Here is a 21,730-nt window from a genome sequence, read left to right on the forward strand (position 1 = left end):
TCATAACCATCGGATCAATCGCTGATGGGCACTGGGATTATTGTATGTGGTTACACGCTTTTTTTGAAAAGTTACTCATGGGTTGTGTTCTACCAAGTGCGGTAATCAAGCATTACTGAAAACTGATGTAAAAGGTGCAATATGTAATACAATATATTTAGCACTGGCTCATTCTGTCGAGTATTACAGACAAAAATCATCAACACATTGTTTACATACCATCGAAGCGTTTGTTTAGCTGACTGATACAGTGCAGAAGTCTTATGTTACGCTGTATTATCGCAAAGAAGAGGGCTTTGAGCAACTGACCTTTCCTTTCTGATCGCATTGAATAGTAAAACTTCAACCACGATGGGATGTGACGGCGGAACTATACCTCGTCGCGATGAGCTTGTACGAACTAAGCAGAAGGACGAACAGAAAGATATGCAAGCAGAGAACGCGTTTAAATGGAAACACTGCGCAATTTCGCAGGTACGTATAATAATTTTGTCATAATTCTACCTGTAGCTCCGCCGTAAAGCATTGCATGCTAGTTGTTTTCACAGTAACGAATTATTTAATTTTAAGCGACGTTTTAAAATTTCGGATACAGTATCTGCGGTTTCGTATAAATAACATTGTTGGCAAAGCCTTAACTATTCTTCTTTTTTATGTGAAGACGTAGAAATTCATTAGGCACAAACAAATTATTTTCCTGACGAAGCACGAAGCATGCATTTTGGGGATGTTTATAGTAAATAAAAATAAACATGCCGTAACGAGCAAGTGAGTGTTTTTCTAGAACGACCGAACGCAGTACCGGCCCTAGAAGTGTTTTCATATATTAGGAGGTGCTTCATCCCTAGTAGGTCCCCTGCGATCCCACTAACGCCTTTTATGTATCCCATCGTCTTACTAGATAACGTGACTTATATAATTGTTTTCTCACAGCCATTTTTCTCAAAACGACCTGTAAATTGATTATTATATAATTGTTTTCTTACAGCCATTTTTCTCAAAACGACCTGTAAATTGATTATTTTTACCGACAATTTAATGCATAGAAATATCTGAAATACAGTGAAGATTTGTCGAACGCGCATTTCTCGTAAATCAAAGATATATCGTACTATACTATAAAATAGTCAAGAGAATTAGTACGAGTAATGACTGTAGTGAAATACTTCTATTATTACGTGAAATAACTACTCAGTTTTAGATTTATAGGGTAGTTTATTTTAGTCAAAAAGATTTTGCCTGTTCTTTAGTGAACAAAACATCTTGTTAAATCGTGCCATTTAGTATAGCCATCTGCCTTATTGAATTTGCGGAAAAGTTTTTTTTGAAGTAATGTAAATGAAATCTTTACATATTCATTACTTAACTGTTTAGAAAGAGTTATCCTAATCGTGAAAACATAGGATTACGTTTGTTGATTAATGAAACCTATATATACACATCTTTCTCCTGTAAATGTTTCATTTTATTACTCTATTCTTCATAAGATAGTTAAGAACAATAGTCTATATTTATTCATTCAATGCCTCTAACTATTGCTTTTCTTGTTTTCCTTTTTAGCAAGCACTGAAGCAACCGATTGTGGCATGTGATTTAGGTCGACTGTATAATAAGGAGGCCGTCATTCACTACTTACTTCGTCGTGTCGAGTCACCTCTAGAAACAGCCGCACACATTCGGCAGTTAAAAGATGTTACTGAGCTAGTCCTCACGGACAACCCCGCTTTCAAATATGTACAGACCAAAAATACTGATTACGTTGACCATGCTGTTGCAGCTTATATCTGCCCTACTACCGGCCTTGAAATGAATGGGAAGTACAAATTCGTGTTCAACCGTCGATGTGGCTGTGTGTTTAGCGAACGTGCCCGCAAGAACGTTAGCTCTGAGAAGTGTCTTAAATGCAGTGGTCTTATGAATCCTAGCGAAATTATCATTCTGAATCCTAACGAAGAAGAACGAAAGGAGATGGAGGTTCGAATGATTCAGCGAAAATGTGCTGCTAAAGCGGCTCGGAAGAAGGTAAAGAATGAGACTAACCCGAAGGTTGAAATCGACCCTCAAGATGCTGCTGGTCCAGCATCAAAAAAAATAAAACAAGAGAAGATGAAACCGATAAAACAGGAGGTAACTACGTCGTCAAGCAATTCTGCTGGCAAATCTTCTTATTCAATAGCAAACGACCCTAACGCTTCCGAAGCTCTGAAGTCTCTCTTTACATCACACGAAAGTGCAAAGAATAAACCTACGGCGCACTGGATTACACATAATCCTCTGTTCTATTAGGTGACAATCTTATGAGGCTTTCCTCTGGAAATAAGCTTGATATTTGTATACACATGTAAATAAAGAACTACATTATATATAAAGAACGAAACTGATTTTTTATGCATCTTACTAGATCAGAAAATATTGTTTTTAGAGGTTTCAGTATTACTGAATTGAATTGAAAATATCTTCATTTACACGAAGTAGAGTATATACGCATATAAAGTATGGCATGTAAAAGAAGCATCGTGTAGCTTATATTGTGCATAATTAGTCCAGAAGGAATTTGAGCGTGCGGCGTGTATGGAGCGACGTGCATTTCATCTTCGCGTAGCTTCCATTTACACCTTTTTCTTGCAATATGTTCCAGAACTACAACAAATTTACACGAAGTAGAGTATATACGCATATAAAGTATGGCATGTAAAAGAAGCATCGTGTAGCTTATATTGTGCATAATTAGTCCAGAAGGAATTTGAGCGTGCGGCATGTATGGAGCGACGTGCATTTCATCTTCGCGTAGCTTCCATTTACACCTTTTTCTTGCAATATGTTCCAGAACTACAACAAATTTGCAAGAAAGATTCTTGGCCTTGAACTTAAAATTGTGGTTTGCGAGATCCGCTGTATACATTTGGAAAACGGTTCAAGCATTTTGATTCTCAAATAAGGATTATATATGAGAGATCAACTTATTAGTGCCTTGTTGAACGTCTCTATTGTAAACCTTTTTGCATAGGTTTAAGCACAGACTTGCCGCCCTTAGATTAAATGCCAAGCTAGGCTTATTCAATCAACTTACGCGTCAGCTTACTTATTTCACTTGGCTTCATCTAACTACTACACTAGTAGATATACTGAGGTTGTCGATCTGTCTATATGTAACTAAAGCGGTCATTACATTGATTTTGAAGCTAGTTGGCACAAATTGATCAGATTTTAAAACTACGTTGAGGGTTATTGTTTGAAGTTTTAGTTGCCGTAAATACTGTAAACGCTTACCATAAAAAAATTTAATTTTCCATGCATGCAAACGTAAACATAAGGACAAGAAAACTATATGCATATGTGTATCCTGGGTTCGATAATTCTGAGATTGTGGAATAGTTGTATTGGAAAGAAAAGACGAAGTAGAATAACAAGCTGTATACCTTAATAACCAAAGTTTAGGTTATCTTTTTGGGGACAGGATAAGCAAGACAACAGGAATATTGTAACATGATATTATAAGCAATAAGAATGAACTGAAGTGACACAGATGTAATGGTTCTTGTTTGGAGCTGAGACGTTAGGTTAGCAGAATACTCATGAAAAAAACGCAATCCAAAGCGGTAACGGTGACCGTTGACAGAACCATGTGGTAACATATAGTACATTAAAAAAAAAACGGTAATTAAGGAATTTCAAAAAGTACTCGTTTATTTAATAACTCAAATTACAACAATACGATTCCTATAATTTACACAAGACTCAGTTTTTGGTGAATTTCTTCAGGGGCTGAAAGAACATAATGTATGTAAGTGCTGGCAAATTAAAAATTGGAATGCTTAATAAAACGTTATGTTTTTCTACCAGTTTTTTGTGTTTATAGAAAATGTGTTTTCATAATTTGGCTAGATTAGTTACGATTATGTATGATTAATCAAATTAGTACAGGCTATTTATTCTTAGTTGACCGTTATATTTCCGGGCATAATTCAATGCGTGGCTTTTGCGCTAGCCGCTGGTGAAAACAGTGTTCCAGCAATAAGTACCCCTTTTAAGTTGACAATGAAATCCACTGTAACTTTATGGGAGACTTTACAAAGTGTTCCCTTTTAGCACTTAGTTCGGCTTAAAATTTAATTTGTCGAGCTTTTAATAACCCCGTATTCAGTAAATTCCCTTCCAAAAAAAGCAGTACAGTTTAAGCAGTCTACCTTTGTTAATGAATAATTACAACCGTCCAGGCAGTGAGTACGATGCATCTTGTGAGAATGAAATAGTCCGGAGACAAGAATTTGTACACTACAGTAAGAAATTTCGATTATAATCATACAGACATTGTTAATGAGGTTCGACATTCAATTACAGAATGTTTCAATTATAAGTATCTTCTGCAATACTAGTGCCGGTTTGTAAAAACATTCAAGAGAACTTAAAAAATATTCTATAAGTCTGTAAAAGGCTTCAAAGGTTTCCTTTATAGAAAAAGACTGGTCTGTAACTTGATTTACACCCGAGCAAAGCAAGCTAAAATAGCCATCCTTGTTTTAGCGGTAAAAAACGCACTTGATTTGCAATGTTACTTTATTTTTTTACTAATATACTGCAGAGCATTCAACTTACGTACAGCATTGTACTACTTACACTGTCAACGTCCTCCTGGATAGTCTGTAAAATAAATGCAGACCTTATTCCTTGTTTGATGCTACTTACACATATAGTTAATAAAAAAGTAGCATGATTTGTAGATGAATTTATAAGTACAATCTTGTCGTGGTAGGTTTAGATCAGAAGATGTGCAAAAGTTAGTCGTTTTCTATACTTTGGTAAAGGATTCGCGGCACAAGAGAGTGTTTATCAGATACATGTAACCGACAACCATTCTTTTGGGCCATAAGCCGTTGTTAAGAAAAACAACTTGTGAGTTATCTCCCAATCTAAAAGTGTCAACGTATTTTATGCAAAGCACAGAACATCCTAGAATAATGATTTCAGTTAACCACTACATACAGGTGCAAGCCTATTCAGCATTTTTAGTCGTTTATATACATATATCGAGATAGTGACTTTTGATGAATGCTGATGACTACGTCTTCACCTACCTGCTCAAGAGCTTGGAATCTTTCACGAGTCTCTTTGTCGAAGATTTCCGAAAATTCAACTGTTGTTTCCTCGGTTCCTTTAGCATTTTTTTGAGTCGTTTTTATTGCTTCGTTTAGCTCGTCTTGAAGATTTGTAGCTTCTCCAGCACCACCCTCAACCTTTAGTTTTCCGGGAACATAATTTATTAAAGGTAATAACAGCATTCAAAATTATCATGATTTTACTTACTCCAATTTTAGATCTAGAGGCCCCGATTTTATTTGTGTAGAATGCTCCAGAAAACATAATTATAGTTTAATAGGATTGCTCAATCCTTTTATATTGAAGTGATGATAGCACGAACTCGTATTATATCTCGTTACGTGGTTATTTTTTACTACGGCAAGGTCAATTTGTGGCTATATGGTTATCGTTCCCGAATTAAACTTTTATTAAATTCTTACTAACTCGCTTAAACGTTTCTTCGCTCGTTTTGCTGATCAATTCTCCCACATGTTGGGCGGCTGCGTCAACTTCTCCAATGGCACCTTGTATTCCTGCCGCAGCCTTGTGTTTAGCTTGCTGAGTGTCAGCAAACACCTTTTTAGCGGCATCGTCGGTAACTTTGGCTATTCGATCAAATTCTTTTTGGGTTCTCTGGGCGGCTTCAACGACTATGTTCTTAGTTACACCTGGGAGCGTATCCTGAACGTCAGTCGACCTTTCCTATTACACAATTTAATATTGTATCGTAAATATGTATATATTGGTTTTCTGATGATGAATAAATACCTATCATTGTTATTACGGATAAGGTATGTAGATTGTATACTAATTAAGTTTGCATGAAGGTTTTGGCAATTGTACTTATTGGTACAAGAGCTTCAACGAAGAAAGCGTGTACTATTAATATCAGTTTCAAACTAAACACTATCATATTACAGATATACGCGGGGTAAACTTCACATATAGACTCTAAGGAGTTTTGTCTTTAATATGTATCTTTCTTTTTATAAGACTGATTTAGAGTTCAGGATTCCACAAACAAAGGTGAAGCGAGCCGTATATTTCAAACGATAACCAAAGCTATGAAATGCATCGCTGGAACTCTTTCACAAGAGATCTTGAAGGTTTTGGCACTCAATGAAGTTAATAAAATCTGTCCTGAGATGTAATGAGGTCTCAGTTAGCCCATAAAAAATTAGCGATGTAAAGAATGTACGATTTATTGAAATAGAGGAGATAAACTTCCACTTGGGGTACGTATTCCGCTAATATATGCCTCCAAAGCATTTGTTACTATTTGAGTGCGCGGAAATTCAAAGTTAAGTTAGATAAGCGCATATTGAAAAAACAAAAGTCAAGTTGTGTGTCAAACTCTTTGCTTTTGCGATGTATGCCAGACTGTCCAATTGGATGTGTAATTCTACTACTACAATTAGAAATAGACCAGTTTCGATTAAAGGTAATATACCGATAAAACAGTCAGAAACAAGTCTTGCAAAAATAGTTTTTCCATACAAATAATACAGAACATACCATAGACACATACTATTGTGGCAGGTGACATTTTAACTTTGTCATCAAGCATATTCTGAAACGTTCTTTTTTCAAATTTGGGTAAAAATTCCAGTAATTTTGATTAAATGAGTGATGAAGTGGCAATCGGTTAAAGTGCAATCGTTGAAATTCATATAAGCATAGTATCTTGACGCAAATAACAACGATGTCAAAAAAAAAACATGGTAGATTAATATTTACAAAAGCACCCGCTACTTCAAATGTTTATATGTTGGCAATGGGAGGCTTAAAGTAGCAATTTATAATCAGCTCAATATTTAGCCGTCCAAGCCGTGTCACTGTTTAATTATGCTCTACTGAGCCAAGCTTCATAAGAAAAATAACCCACACGCTTCGGAAAAATCTTTTTCAATACATTAAATACTATAGCTTGAACAATTATATTGTACATACATAACAATAAGCTTTATTTAAAAAGGTGGTCACTATGTTAAGTAAATGTTTGTAAATTCCACGGTCACGGTCAGAAAAAGGATCACGATTGGAAAACCAAGTTCCCATTTCTACACAAATCTTGACAGTTGACAACTAACTGATTCAACAGATGGTAACCTTCTTTTAGCAGCTTGCAGTTTCGGATATGCCAGGTCAATAGCTAGCACCTATTTGCTTCTAAAAAGAGTCTTCCTAAGATTGTCTAAAAAAGCTGAATTTGTTAGAAACCATACCTAAATAATTTTCACGAATGCTGAACTCATCATCATTATTATTACCTCATTATTCAGGTTAAATAGGGTTAACAAGAAAGCTAAAATGGATGGCAATGACTCGTAATATATGAGTTCTTACAATCTAAGAAATATATACCATCAGTAAAGAGTCGTTAACTAGCAGTTAATTCTGCTCATTCTGAAGCAGTTTTAGCGTCGATTTTTATGTATATTTTTGTTACTAGACGAGAGGAAATATATATACAATACAATCAAAAATGAGAAACACGTTAGATTAGTCGTTTTTACTTACCTTGGTAGGCTTCTGTGCTTCTCCAACAGTATCTTCGAGACGCCGTTGATTCTTTTCAACAGCCTCTCTCAATTGATCCCTAAGCTTCATTGTTTCCTCTATTTCTTTTTGGAGTTCTTCTGTTGCCTTCTTGACGGAATCTGACAGGACGAGCTCCTCGTCTGTCTCTAGATTTTCGATCGAGTCATCGTCGAATTCTTCGGACTCTCCTTCATCTTCATCTGTCTAGAATTACAAACAACAAGCTGCACCTGTTCAACATACTATTCTAGTACACATACAGATAAATTATTTCATTTTACTAGAGTAGGAATTTTTTGACCTTTGAAGCTGTTATCGCTTTAAAGGCTTTTAAGCGCCTAAAATCACTGGCGAATATCGATATCGACATCAATTTTTTACAATGATACGCTGCGGAAATAGGCTTGTGGCCATTTTTAACTTAAATGTCATTTAGTTTCCCCTTTTGCTTGTCCTTCCTTATTATGCCATTTTCCTGATAAGGAAATGGCTTTCTCTTTAACAAGCCAATATGTTCTTTGTCTTTTACAGGGAATTTATAGGGAATTTACAGGTTACACACTCTACTTTTTAAAGACTGAGGCTGTCTATTTTTGTGCCCGATGCCACCTATTTTGAAATGCCGTTTAATTTGACTATAGAGTACGGTGTTCGTTAGCGAAGATAAAGAATACAGCATATTTATATATACTTTCCACACTGCGCGAGCTATTCTCTAAAAGATGTTTTTTCTGTGTGCAGGACGTTTTTTTTTATAAATTAATGCTATTTTTATGTACTGTTTCTAAGTAAAAAATACGTAAAATATATTTTCATATGAATATGCTAAACTGAAAAATTGCAGGTAAAGTAAATAAGGTATTACCGTTAAAAGCAATTCTGATAGATAGAATTAGAAGAATTAGAATAGATCTTAATCTAGAATTAATAAAACCCCATTTTAACGATAAAATGGAGAAGCAATAATGGGTTATGCACGTTCCAGGTATAATTATGGAACAAATATTGTTTTCTGATACAATGGTTTATGTAGGTTTCAATAATCAAATGATTTCTCACCTTTAAAGTTTCAGCACGGACTTGCTCGGCGTTTTCCACCGCTCGCTTGTTTATGTGCTCATGAATGCCTTTTGCAGTTCGCTCCCACTCCACAGGGTCGAATTTGTCCAAAGGAGCCAATTTAACATCATTGCCAGTGAACTAGTGATCACAAAACAATGTTCTAAGATTTTGTTATTATTTAAAAACGCACGCTGCATTATGTGATGTAAATAATCGCTGTTTGAAATGGTACTTCCTAAGTGTCATCCTTGAAATGATTTGTTATTTCAGAGTCGCGCTCTCAATATATTTCATTTTTTTTGCGACAGCTTAAATACGGTCCATCAAAGTTATACAATGCTTGATGATGTAAATGAGCTGTCCCAGATCCCGTTAAAAAATGCGTTTTAAATTAAAGGCGAAACTCTTCGTGGAACACATTTTTACATACATTATGTTGAGACCAATTCATCATTAAAAATAGAAGAAGAAAAGGGTTTAAAGTGGCGTTGATAAAAAATATAAGGTAAAAGTGACGATGTGACAGCTAATATTGCTTTTAACTAAACCTTTATTATTATATATTATTATTGATTGTAAGGGTTATAATCCTTTTTTTTTAAAAGCAACTTGTAAGATGTATTTAAAAGAATTAGAAAAAAAGCTTGAAACATGCGGTACAGTATTTCGTTAATGGATCAAAGTATCCATAATATCTCCCATTTTGAAAATCCTTAACTAAATATTCTAGATAATACTTAACTCTAATTTACACCCCACTTTTCTTTAGAATAGAAATGCGAAAGGTCACTTTAAATCAATGAGAATGATTTTTAAAAATTACTTATGGCTTATTTTGAGTTTCGCTAAAAACATACACACAAAATAACCATATTGTTAATAGATGGTGCACTTGCGTAGTTGAATCAGAATTCACAAATTATAATAAGATAACAATTAATGGACTAGAAAAGGGAATACAACATGTATCCTGGTAACATGTACGAGCAGTTTAAATTGTCATTATTTTTTATGTTAAAACCGCTTTCATCGTTTAAAAGTGATTAGCGAAGTGTATAGCCTTTCACTGGTTAAATGCATATCAGTTCACAAAGTGTAATCATTTAATCTGAAAGCAGTCTCTAAAAGCTCATTTTTACTAAAGAAACCGATTATTATCGACTTTGATTCCCAAATACTATTAATTCAACAGAGAAATTTAATAATGGTTCCTTTGAAATGAATCGGCATATAAATCACGTGATTTCACATCGCATCATCAACATCACATCCGCATATGAACGTTAAAATTCAAGTGAATATAAGACAAGTAGCAAGGCTTTCATAACGTACTTCAGTCGTAAGTGTCCAATTAATGTAGTCCTAAATAAGATGGCTATATTACATTTTTAAGGGCGTGCATGCTTTCTTGCAGTATGGCATTTGAAAACCGAGTCATTAGCTTTAATAAAGAATTTCATTATAGGTAATAATCGATTACACTTCCAGTAGCGATCTTTTGAATGGTTAACGCTATTTTTTAGCTATTAAAATTAAATTTAGTAGTCATATTTTTTTTTAATTGCCATATATATGAAGAATATAGATCTTTCCCATATGCAATGCACTATAATGATAAAATAAGAAGAACTACTTAAACTAGCGCAATAAGAAAAGTGAATGTCGTTATTGTTTTCCGTTATGTAGTATAGAATATGAAGGAATAGACTAAGTGAAACATTGAATTGGAAATACTTTTTTGTGCTATCCAACTTTTTGCCTGTTTTCAAATAACTCCAAAAAATACTAATTAGCTAAAATTGTTACGGCCTATTAACTTATTATGATTAAATACAATGTGTAACTTGTTAAGTCGCTTTTTAAAAACTTAAACCTCAGTGAAGACGAGCATAACAATTAAATAGGAACATAAACGGAATCGAAGTAAACCGACGGTGCCATAAAGTGGTTTGTATTAATAGTGTTTGGGAAAAAATCTGAAGTTGTGAATGCTTCATAGAGACATAATCATATAATCACTTACATCTTCCTTGCATCCCTCGATGGCTGACGGCTTTTCCTTTTTCCCGATCATTAATGCCAAGATGTACCAGAGCGGGTACGTTAAAATATAAAGAACGTTCTTAATAAAATCCATCATTGCGGGCTTTCTAGTAAGAAATTTAATGGATCCGATACGTGCACAGGTTCCTTAGTTGTCACAAAATCACGAAAGCAAAGTTATAGGATTTACTAGTTACCCTATAGATGTAGCTCGCAGACTCCTTGACGAACGACCGCGAAAAAGAACGCGACGTTAGCGGTTAATACAATGCTGCCTACAGGAGTTACGAACGCTGCACACCAACAAGCATTTACTACCCAAGTTAACGCTATAGGCTTTAGTTGTCGGTGTGTTGAAGCAGGACGTACTGCTGACCAGTGGCGCAGGCGCAGTGTCGACCGTTGACTGCTTCCTTTGCAATGGCTAAAAATAGTGCGTGACTTTAGATTGGACGATCAGACCCTAGCTTTAAGACGTAAACAACGATGCTGCCTAGAAAGGTTTTACCAGTAGGGTGACGGGGCACTTGTACATCTTTCTAACCGAAAGCTTGAAGCCAATGAACATAGCATACTACTCTGATTGATTGACTGAATGAAGGGTGTAACGCATGATCGTTGGCAATGACTATTTGTTGACCCGTTATAATACAAATTATGCACTCGATTTTTTAGTTAAATCAGAAACGCACTGTAACTATCAAAATGCGTTGCATTCATGCGCAATGTTTCGGCGTTTAGCCAACAACCTAAAACTCTTAACTAAGTTGTTCGTTTTAACCGGAGACCGAAAGCTGTATAATGTGCTAAAATATATAATAAATGAAATCCTGTTTAGAATGCTAGATTAAATATGTATCTATTTGTTTATCCGGTACCTCAGAACTGGGATGCTAATGGACGATAGGCCTTCTAGAGAACACAGAGACTCCGTTTTGTCTCCGCCCGTCTTTTTTCTATAATAATCCCCGTAGCGATATAAAGATGAAGAATTCCACAACAAAAAATCAACACGAAGTTTCTTCAAATAGTTTTTATTTTAAACACTTAAGCAGAAAAACAGCCATCTTCTTAGATTATGTAATCAGAATGTCGCGACGGGTTATATTATAATTCAGTCACTAAATCACGGAGTTCAGTAAGGAGAAAAGGAAGAGAAACATTTGGCGTCTATGATAATAATTATGTCATGCCCCAGGCACCACTATATACGCTATAAAAGACCTATAACTTTTAAATTATTTTGCCAAGACGAATTCTTGAGCCTCGTTAGTCAATTCGCGACCCACTTTCGTTCTGACAAAAACCAGATAAAAAACGAATCCCTATAACTCAACAAAAATGCGGTAAATCTAAGGTCAATGAAGCTGTGCGAAAACCTAAACTTTAATTGAAGAAGGTTGCCAATTTACTATAAAAACATAGTGTGCAGATAGGGGATACGATGGCACAAACTTTGTACATTTTGTAAGGAATATGGTGATCTTCGAGTATTGGGTTGCGTGATTTCGAATATTGCAATTGGTTTCATAAAATCTAAAATAGGGGCTAGCGCCCAATCTATTGTGAAGGAAATGGGAACGAGGAAACGATACCCTCACAGGAAAGGCTTTTAGGAGAAAAAAGAGACAAATATAATTGTGATGATGTAGTACTTAGATCCATTTTGAGTAAAATTTAAGCAAGCTGTTCATTCTCTGTAGTTTTGACAAACTTAGTTTTTACCGGTGGTTTCTCCCTTATATTCAATGCCTTAGATATCTTATATCATTGCATCAATTAACCAACTAACTAATGAATGCGGGAAATATTTTATACAAAAATGTAAACTTTATTCAATGTTTCTTTATCATAGACGACAAAACGTAATACTGTGTTTTTCTGTATTATTAAGCTATCCAACTATAATCAAAAACTGGCATTTTTTTAGCCAGTAAATTACTTAATGTTATTCGCTTAATTAAAATGGAAAGTCTGTTCGTTATTCAGATCCAAATGTGAACTCGTACGCGATGCGCCATTCCAGCCTCAAGCACGACTCCAGACAGCTTCCTAATAAGATTACAGTTAGCTCTATAACTGTTAATTAGAACTCGCAATTTAGTACACCACACTTCAGTAGCGCTGTACTGGTAATTTACAGTTAATTACGAATAGTGAATCAATCACGATTGATCATGAGACAATGATAACAAAAATAAAGAAGACCTTGGAGAAGCTGCCTGTCCAAAGGCGGTGAGTAGTGAATCATTGGAAGCATTGCATGCGCGAGCAATAAAACGCAAACATAATATGTCTGTTAGAGTATTGTGATATCTCACAAGTCTACCACCAAACATATACACTAATATATTATATTATTCATTAATGTAAATTAAGTATCAAAAACAGAGATCAAAATCTTCGAGAACGTTTTTTTAAGAGTGGTTGTAGCATGCATTAGAGCATTCTTTCATGACACCATTAACCACTCAATAGATCCTAGATCGAAATAAGCCTCTTACGACGCGGCTCAAGTGAGCTCAAGAGTTTAAACTCTGAGCTTTATGATAACCGCTTGGTAAACGTGCAGTATTGATCTTACCAATAATTCACTATAAACATATTATAATTACCTGCTGAATACTGTCACTGTCATCTTTGTAAGCTTTCTCCCATTACTAGATTACTTCCAATGAAATCAAGTGAAGAGTCCTGAAGACCTTAAAGAAGGCATACGAAACTTCATATCATCAATAACATTAAGAAAACTAATGAAGTAGCTTTTGAATCATTTGGCACATAACAGTAGTCAGCTTGTCTTATGATACTTAAGTTTTCATGTTTAATTAAAATACGCAACCCCTTTTTGTAGGCCGACTGCTATGCGCTAAAAAAGTAGCGCATCGTAGGTTCCACTTCGAGTCCCATTGCGCTCTGATTATTTTGTAATAGACACGGTACATAAACAACACAGGTGGTTGCAGTCCTGCGTAGATAAATCGATCATATGGGACAATGTGTAATTACTCAGAATTGAATTACTATTCACTGAATGATTCTTCAAACACGTTCGGTAAAATTGGGTGCAAATCCTAAAACGCGTACCTATTTGCTTCTGCATATGCTAGTATCAATTTTGTTTCTTGTCCATATTGGTGGTTAGTATTTTAACAATGAAAAACGTTTCTTTTCTAGAACCTTTGTCACCTGATTTGAATGACGACCAGGCGACCACGCCTAGGTCAATTGCTATTAACTCAGTTCTACGCTAATCCAATCTCAAAAAGGTACAATTACGTATAAGTAACAGTACCATGGAGATTCTTTATATCTGCTGGTTATATCTGGCTTGTATATCTTGTTAGAACACCTAGTGGCACGCGGGCATTACCGTTTCTCGTTTCGCTACCATAACGAAAATTACAACAAAAATAGATCATCTAATGATGCCGTATTACGTTATTCTATATTATAATATCTACAGGATCGCCAGAAAGGGCCAAATGCCCTATTTGGCACTCTCTTGACTTATGACCCAAAGGCCATTTAACAACTTCGCTATCCACGGGTAGCGATTTAGTATATATATACTTTGACAACATAAAAATATTTGGTTGTCGAAAAAGTATTAACCGTTTTAAACCAAAGTTGAAGCAAATATTTTTACATAATTCTAATTAAAATATGCGCCGTTTCGATCGGTGATTTTTTGTTATTTTTCTGGTAACACAATGATCCCATCACTGTAGAATCTATGTGGTTTCTCAAGGAAAAATTGTGACAAATGATTGATGCATTTCTCCATTGCAACTGAATTAATATAATTAAGGGTGCTCTATACATACCGGCACAGATAATAGTTTGATAACGCAACACCCGGACTATACGACAAATGCTCTTAAATTTGTTATGCACGTTCTCTCAATTCTTGCACAGAAGCTAAGGATATATCTTGTCTGTCATTGTTTTTAACGGAAGTCGATATCTTTCCAGTTCACTAGTTCCGATCGATTTCTTCAATGGCTTCTCGTAATTTTCTTAGTTATTTACACTAAAAATCTGAATCAATCGATTTAGTAGGCGGGACCAATTTATCCTTTTCTTTTTATTCCTTTCCAATCCCACCAAACACATTGCATCACGTTCTTTGGCGTCAGTCTGGGCTTTGCCACGGATTGCGGAGCACAATTTATGTTATACTTTTTTATTTGCACAGTCTTATCGTATATGATCTACTTTTCACCATCCACAATCAACTGCTTTAGAAATGGCTCGAGTTTTCTGGATGGAAATGAGATCAAGTACATCTTTCGCTCCAAATAGTGTGGCACCAAGACGTCGAGCTTTCTTTTGTAATTAGTTTTCTTCAAATGGTCCGAGACTATTTGATTCTGGATGTTTAGTTTCTTGGTAATATCATGGCTGCTTATATGTCAGCCTTGCAGTGATTTCATCAACTTTTTTTTGTAATGGTCAACCTGTATGAAGAGCATTTTCGCATCGAAATTTTCAAAACGAAAACGACAGAATTATCTTTGGGTCATTTCCTTTGATAACGAACCTTGGCCACAAACTTTTTGAGGGCCTAACTAGCATTTGTGCCTTTATAATAATAAAATTGTAGACTACAGCGACTTTTTACAAAAATTTCACTCATCTGCAGGGCGCTGTGTTTTAGGTCTGAATAAAGGTATTATAACAATTTTAGCTAATCTAGTACCGCCAAATCTGGGTTTTCCAATGACAATGACACCGACCTGGGGCGGCTTATATTATCTGAATTATGTGGTTTCAAAGCAAACTAACTAGAAAAACGGTCGATACTTTTTTGACAACCTAATATATGGCGATACGTTTGTATAAAAATATATGAGAATAAACTCTTTTTTGCTTCTAAAAAATCGCCTGCTTATTTGACACTGCATCATCCACTTTCTTGCAGAAGACTTTAGTGTCCTAAATCTTTTTAATCTACCCTTTAATCGTCTAGCTTAGACCTATTTATATCTATTAGTTCAAGCGTAATACATATATTTTTAACTCCGCACATAACGCTTTACATGATTATGGCTATCTGGTCAAGAGTCCTATGTCTTCTTTCTGGTTCGCACTAACAAACAATCCAAAATACTCCGCTCGTTGTCTCCTATGATTACTGCTCCTTAACGTTCGAACCGATAGCATATAGGATCTCCTTTAGTAGACAATAGTGTCATTAGAGTTCGCATAATGTTACTAGGAGGCTATCGTCATCCGGATTCTTCAAAACACTCATCTGAAAGGTATCCTCGTTGCAGTAGTGCTTTACCACGCTATCATCCATCTCAATGGTGACCCTGTTAACAAAACAGAATATTTGCTACATTAGATAGCTTACCTGATATGATCCTATGATAGCTGTGACAAATAAGTTTGAGTTTTAAGGATTGAGCGTTTTGAGTATACCTGTTAACTTGTATGCGTGCGTAAACTCTCTGCTGTTTGAACATCACACAAAAGTTGCTTCTACACTTATATGAGAAAAACAAACAAAGGGGTACGGCATAATCTGTTCGATTTTTTTAAGCATTTCGGAGTTAAGGAAAGGGTTGTTTCTATAAAACTTCATCTTCTGAAAGTGAGACAGCAAGTTCTTGTCAGATGTTTTCTCATCATTAAAAAGGGGTTGTGGGAACACAGATATAACTTATCTAAGTTATAGTTACAAAATTACAACATTCCATATGTAATGAATTATATCAGAATGCGAAAGTGTGACACTAAAATTACCGATAACACACGATTTAACTATTTACAATGCAATACAGGCAATCAAAGGTTGAACAAGGGGTAATGCTTGACTTAGCAATTATCGAGTTGGTAAAAAGAGAATGGCGCTTTACTGTTTTTATAAATCTATCGTAATATCGTTGTGTAGTAAACAAAAATTGTATCCAGAGCTTAGTCTCCAAGTATAAACTTTTAAAATGCACTTTCGTTACATACTTTACTGCGCTTATTAAGGAGCTTAAAAAGGTGCCAAAATAGTACGCGATATTTTGCACCATGTATGGTATCAACTCGAAGTATCAGAGGACTACTTGAAGGTAGTTTGTTGAGTTCTAAGATCGTAAGTGAGACATGATTAAATGGATCTCACTCAGGTCGGTCATCCGTTGATGAGGACATCGAACAACAAACAACTCGTAATTTGGCAGAGAGATTGGGCTTCGAACATTCAGTTATCGTTTAACACTTCGAATATATGGAACTTCATCAGAAAAAAGCATGAGTGCCGTAGAATACGTGAAAACACAAACAAACAACCAGCGCTGAGCAACACGGAACCCCAATGACAGGTTCCTACGCAGAATTATGATTGAAAACCGGCGTCACTACGTTTATTTGAGGTAGGAAAAAAATTAGAAACACCCTAAAATATGTCTAGATTTGGAATAGGGAGCCAGATTTCTATTCAAAGAATAAAACCTGTGTTTGGTAATATGAGAATAGAGTAAAACATAACGGTCGACAAGGATATCTATATTTGTGGCCCAATACTATGAAGTAAATGAGGCTGTTCAAAAGAAAAAGCCCGGTAGATATATTGTTCTTTTGTAGGGCAATTTCAAACGTATATGGCAAAGGCCGTTAAAGCCGGCTTGCTTTTTTGCACCCACAATATTTTCTAGACCCTGCGTCGACGGATCACCGATTTTTCCTATATAGAAAATGAAAATAACAGTATATTTGAAAATGGAGATGTTGCCCAAAACTAACAAGACGAGCCAGTTTTTTAAGCTTACACCTGCAACTTTGACTGAACAGGGTAAGGTAGTCTACCGTGGCCGTGAATACATATTAAATTAATTCGTTGCTAATATTGGAATGAAAAGTTGTATCTATATTTCGCTATATCGAGTTTAATGCTGCGTTTTATAGCTTGACTGAAACAGAATATAGTGGTTCAAGCTATGCCTTTGATGTGTCTCAAATGGACCGCTGCTTATTATATTTACCTTAAACTACTGTAGCGTGTCTCGGCAGCCACATTTTAGTAATCCTGTGACTCCCACGCAGTCTTTCATTTTAGCAGGATATGTACTTTATTACAAAAAAAACAGTTAGATTTTCCAACAAGGCAGTGCCTTATTTTCGATGTAAAAAGTACACAAAACATGGTTGTAGGATTGTGGTGACTTTTTCAGTTAGAGTAAGACCGTTATGTATGTATTAAGAACGATTATGCCAAAATTGCACGCACATAAACACTTATGTCGTATAATAACATCTAAGATTACCTCTAAGAACGAAAAAATGTTTCGCGCGGGTTAACCTGAGCTTTCCAAAGGCCTCTAGAGACACCCTGCTTCAGTCGATTTACGGTACGTAGTTCCATCCATTGGAGTCCTTATCTCCTGAAGTCTATTAGGCACTATGAAGCACTTGCCTTTAAAATGTTAAACGATTATGTACTTACCCTTTTTTGCACTGTTTGTACAGGCTCTTGATTTTATTCACAGGCACCTTGTATTTAATCTCAATCTGAAATTCCACAGGTTTGAAATTTTACTAATGGTCATTAATTAACGTTGTTTAGCACACATTTTTGGGTACAGATTTGGCCAAATTGTGCAGCGTTATATGAGTGGATAAATAATGAAGCAAGAAGTTCGTTCATTAATAATATTGCTATTACGCCTCGGTCAAAAGTATACTTAGATAGTACTACGAGTTCTGCAAGAAAATCATAACTTTAATTTCACATACATTTCTTTATTTTAAGGAATTACTTAAAGCTCAAAGTGAAATCCAGCAATTTAACTAATTGAGAATATTAGTAACGTTGTTGAAGAGTCCTGACATATGTAACCTGTCGGCTAGTGACTTCGTTGAAAACAAGCAAATGACAACTGTACACAGAAATTCAGAGTGTAAAGAAGCTCCAATGCGATAGAATTATGAAGCGAGATATAAAAAAATATAAAGAACGCATTGAGCTGTATTCCATGTTAGGGCACACCCGCATGAATTGGGACACGTGATTCTTAAAACAAATGGTAAACTAAAACAATGTGGCTATTATAATTTGTGACGTAAACGACACAATTTTCGTAAAACAGAAAGTAATTTAATTTGATCAAGTTCACTTTAACCAATAATGAAGCATATCAATACGCACTGCCTTTACAAGCCCAGTGAGGCTAGGCGGAATAATATGCAGCGGCTGAAAAATCTCTTCTTTATCTTGTCGTACGTAAATCATAACCCTATCTGACGGGAAGACTTTTAGCTTTTTCAACGGTGGAGCGGCGGACGTCACATCGTTGTTTGCCAAAACTTCACGGTCACTGCAATATTATAACATAGAACATGTTAGGCAATTCTGTTTAACGAATAATCTTCTAATTATATTCTACTTAGTCGAAACCATAAATCAAAACTGTCGAATACATTTTTAACAACCGCGACTGTAATGGATTGAGAAGAGATGTTAATATGTTACGCTAAATTTCAAATATATATATATATATATATAATACTTTGGTGGGGAAAAGTATGATATGTCATATTAAGTGTAGGAAAAAAAATAAATGTGCAACGTATATGTATCGAAAATCACTCTATATATTAATAGAAGTAGATATACCTAAATATTAATCCCAAGTAGTGAAAATCGTGTTTATATATTCCACTTATAATTAACGCATACCGATTGTGGGTGTAGATGCCTGACCAGTCATGAAGCGAATCGCTTGTTGAACCCGGCCGAGAGCACGCTTCAATTCTGGAACGTACGTACCAAATAGTAAAATCAATTTGACGCTTTTGATTTATTGGTCTACTACCCATGCATAGCTGCTTTATCAATGCACTTTTGTAAGAATAATTTCTGAAGACTACCTCAGCTTTACAGAAAATCTTTCGATTTATTTAGCGCAGTTTTGTCCAAATAAATTTTTACAGAAAAATATCTAAATATTTTTAGTCCCTCATCGTCTGTGTTGAAAAATCTGTTAATTATTGCAAATTGAAGCGAAGATCCCACATAAATATACCGATAAATAAAGGTTGCAGAAAACCTACCCTTGTGAATTAAGATCACCGAGGCTTCCGTTCGTGTAATAGTTCAGTTCCGTAACGTTTGCATTATTGCCTTGGACCCCTTGTGTTTGTTGTCGCTGCTGCATAAGCTTTTCTGTATTCTCATTTGGGGTAAACAATACAGGAGACTTCACGAGCTCCGCCATGGAGTAAAACTCGGTACGTTCACATGAGGCGTGATACATCTCTTCAATTTTTTTGCGCCCATCTATTCGTGGAGTCCAAACAATTTTAAGAGAACACGAAACTTAATGTACACTAGACTTCGCATCAATGAACTATTTTTACTTGTTTCGGCCCCGTATAAAGTATTATAAAAAAACAATAAACCTACTTTGCGTGGCAGAGAGCTTTCGCTTTTGTGAGCGCCTGTCTTCGTCACGGGTCTTGCGCTCAGCACCTTTATCGCAAAACACTTTTATCTGAGAATAGCCTCGACTTATCGGTTGAGCGCCTTCACAGTACTCGTCATACGTATCAATTTGGATATGAAGCGGAAGACCTTTGACACCTTTCTGGTTGCTGAAGTCGGTAGACAAGCACTGGACGGCCACATTCATCTAATATAATATAGCAAATCACGTAGAGACAAAGAATGACTTAGTTCGACATTGTATTATTACAGTAAATGCGGTCTGGCCGAATCATTCAGCATTTGACTGTGAGACATTTGTATCTTATTAGTACCTTGGCAGGTCCTTCTAAAGGGTTCCAGTAAAAGGCAATGGCGTTGTGAGTTATTTCCTCGACGCCTCCAATTATCCCGGATGAGTTTTTTGAATCCGCGTCTAAAATGCGTTGCTTAGCTGAGTGCTGTCTCGAATGCCAGAACTGCCAAGCCTAAGACGAATAAAATCGACGTAAGAAATCTTAGTAGTGTTCCTTAAATTCGTAAATATGAGATTGTATTTATTTAATTATGAAAAATAGTTATGAGGGTGAATAGAATTATTGAGGTGAAAGAGATTTTCAAAACGAAATTTTTCACCGGATCATGTATATTCTGGTAAGGGATTCAAGATAGCGTCCTCTATTTTCACATCTCGAAATGCTTGCAGTGTTAAATTGTGATCAAATTGAGTGTTTTATTAAAAAAAATTTTGCATCAGCTGCTTCAAGGAATGTACGAATAGATAATTTGCCTTTTACGTACCTAATTATGCAGTAACAAATATTTTGTCACGATTATTAAACTTACTTTTTTTAATCGATTTGATTGTTCATTTAAACAAACCACTAGCCACCTGACACACGCAGGAAATGACAGATACACTGAAGTGGTACACAGTGGTCAAAAGTGCATAAGCCCTCCCTAAGGGAAAGGGCTTACTAATTTCCAGCAACATTACTGCGATCCGCTATTTTCCGACATTGAATAAAGCACAAAAATAAAGAGTCTATAAAGTATGATATTTGCTACAAAAATTAAAAAACTAAATAATGGAAATAGAAATTACCCATTTACTTAAATGCGTTGTTACCGGTGGTCATACCTTGATTTCATCCTCAGCACTTTTTTCCTCACGGAAAACCAACATGATTAAGCTCTTGACGGGCGTATTTTTTAGAGGCCGTCCTGAGTCTGGGATGTACTCTAGTGTGATGCCATAAAATTGACCTTTGTTGATGTAGGTGATGCGATCATCCTCTTTACGAACTGACGTAGAAATCGGAGATTCCAGAAAGTACTTAAAACCCACTTCCGAATGGCTGCAAAAAAGCAGCAAAATGAAAGTTAGGCTCCCTTCTATTGATTTTATTGCTCTCATTACTAAAAAAATATTTAAAGATTGAGTAAGTATTCAGTGACCTAATTAAAGCCTGTTTTGTAATGTATCTGAATAAAATAGTAAGCAAAATAAAATCTGTATTAAAATCATAATGTCAGGTCACCTCAGTATTCATAGAACCACAATACTAAAAACATTCATAAAATGTA

General features: G+C 35.5%; 3 protein-coding genes across 6 annotated transcripts in view; 1 reads left to right on the forward strand and 2 right to left on the reverse strand.

Moving 5' to 3' along the window:
• Nucleotides 1-211: 211 nt before the first annotated feature.
• LOC111263373 (replication termination factor 2) lies at nt 212-3,863 on the forward strand. The gene is made up of 2 exons (XM_022838377.2): nt 212-474; nt 1,561-3,863. The coding sequence occupies exons 1-2, from the start codon at nt 352-354 to the stop codon at nt 2,284-2,286; spliced, it is 849 nt and encodes a 282-aa protein (XP_022694112.1). The 5' UTR covers nt 212-351; the 3' UTR covers nt 2,287-3,863.
• On the reverse strand, nt 3,662-11,094 carry LOC111263372 (uncharacterized). Its single transcript, XM_022838376.2, has 7 exons — nt 10,706-11,094; nt 8,680-8,820; nt 7,600-7,824; nt 5,524-5,781; nt 5,076-5,234; nt 4,618-4,641; nt 3,662-3,765 (listed from the first exon to the last, which is right to left on the reverse strand). The coding sequence occupies exons 1-7, from the start codon at nt 10,820-10,822 to the stop codon at nt 3,739-3,741; spliced, it is 951 nt and encodes a 316-aa protein (XP_022694111.1). The 5' UTR covers nt 10,823-11,094; the 3' UTR covers nt 3,662-3,738.
• A 1,439-nt stretch (nt 11,095-12,533) lies between these two features.
• grh (grainy head) overlaps nt 12,534-21,730 on the reverse strand; it is a 65,013-nt gene continuing 55,816 nt past the window's right edge. For all 4 annotated transcript variants that reach the window (XM_022838352.2, XM_086969564.1, XM_086969563.1 and 1 more), the window contains 8 exons: nt 21,285-21,501; nt 20,479-20,631; nt 20,126-20,351; nt 19,774-19,999; nt 19,400-19,474; nt 18,869-19,037; nt 18,167-18,231; nt 12,534-16,043 (listed from right to left, as the gene is read on the reverse strand). In XM_022838352.2, the coding sequence (XP_022694087.1) occupies nt 15,923-16,043; nt 18,167-18,231; nt 18,869-19,037; nt 19,400-19,474; nt 19,774-19,999; nt 20,126-20,351; nt 20,479-20,631; nt 21,285-21,501 (1,252 nt within the window). In that variant the 3' untranslated portion in view covers nt 12,534-15,922. The remainder of the gene's footprint in view (nt 16,044-18,166; nt 18,232-18,868; nt 19,038-19,399; nt 19,475-19,773; nt 20,000-20,125; nt 20,352-20,478; nt 20,632-21,284; nt 21,502-21,730) is intronic.

The sequence above is a fragment of the Varroa jacobsoni genome, unplaced genomic scaffold (genome assembly GCF_002532875.2).
Source record: "Varroa jacobsoni isolate VJ856 unplaced genomic scaffold, vjacob_1.0 scaffold_759, whole genome shotgun sequence".
NCBI classification, from domain to species: domain Eukaryota; kingdom Metazoa; phylum Arthropoda; class Arachnida; order Mesostigmata; family Varroidae; genus Varroa; species Varroa jacobsoni.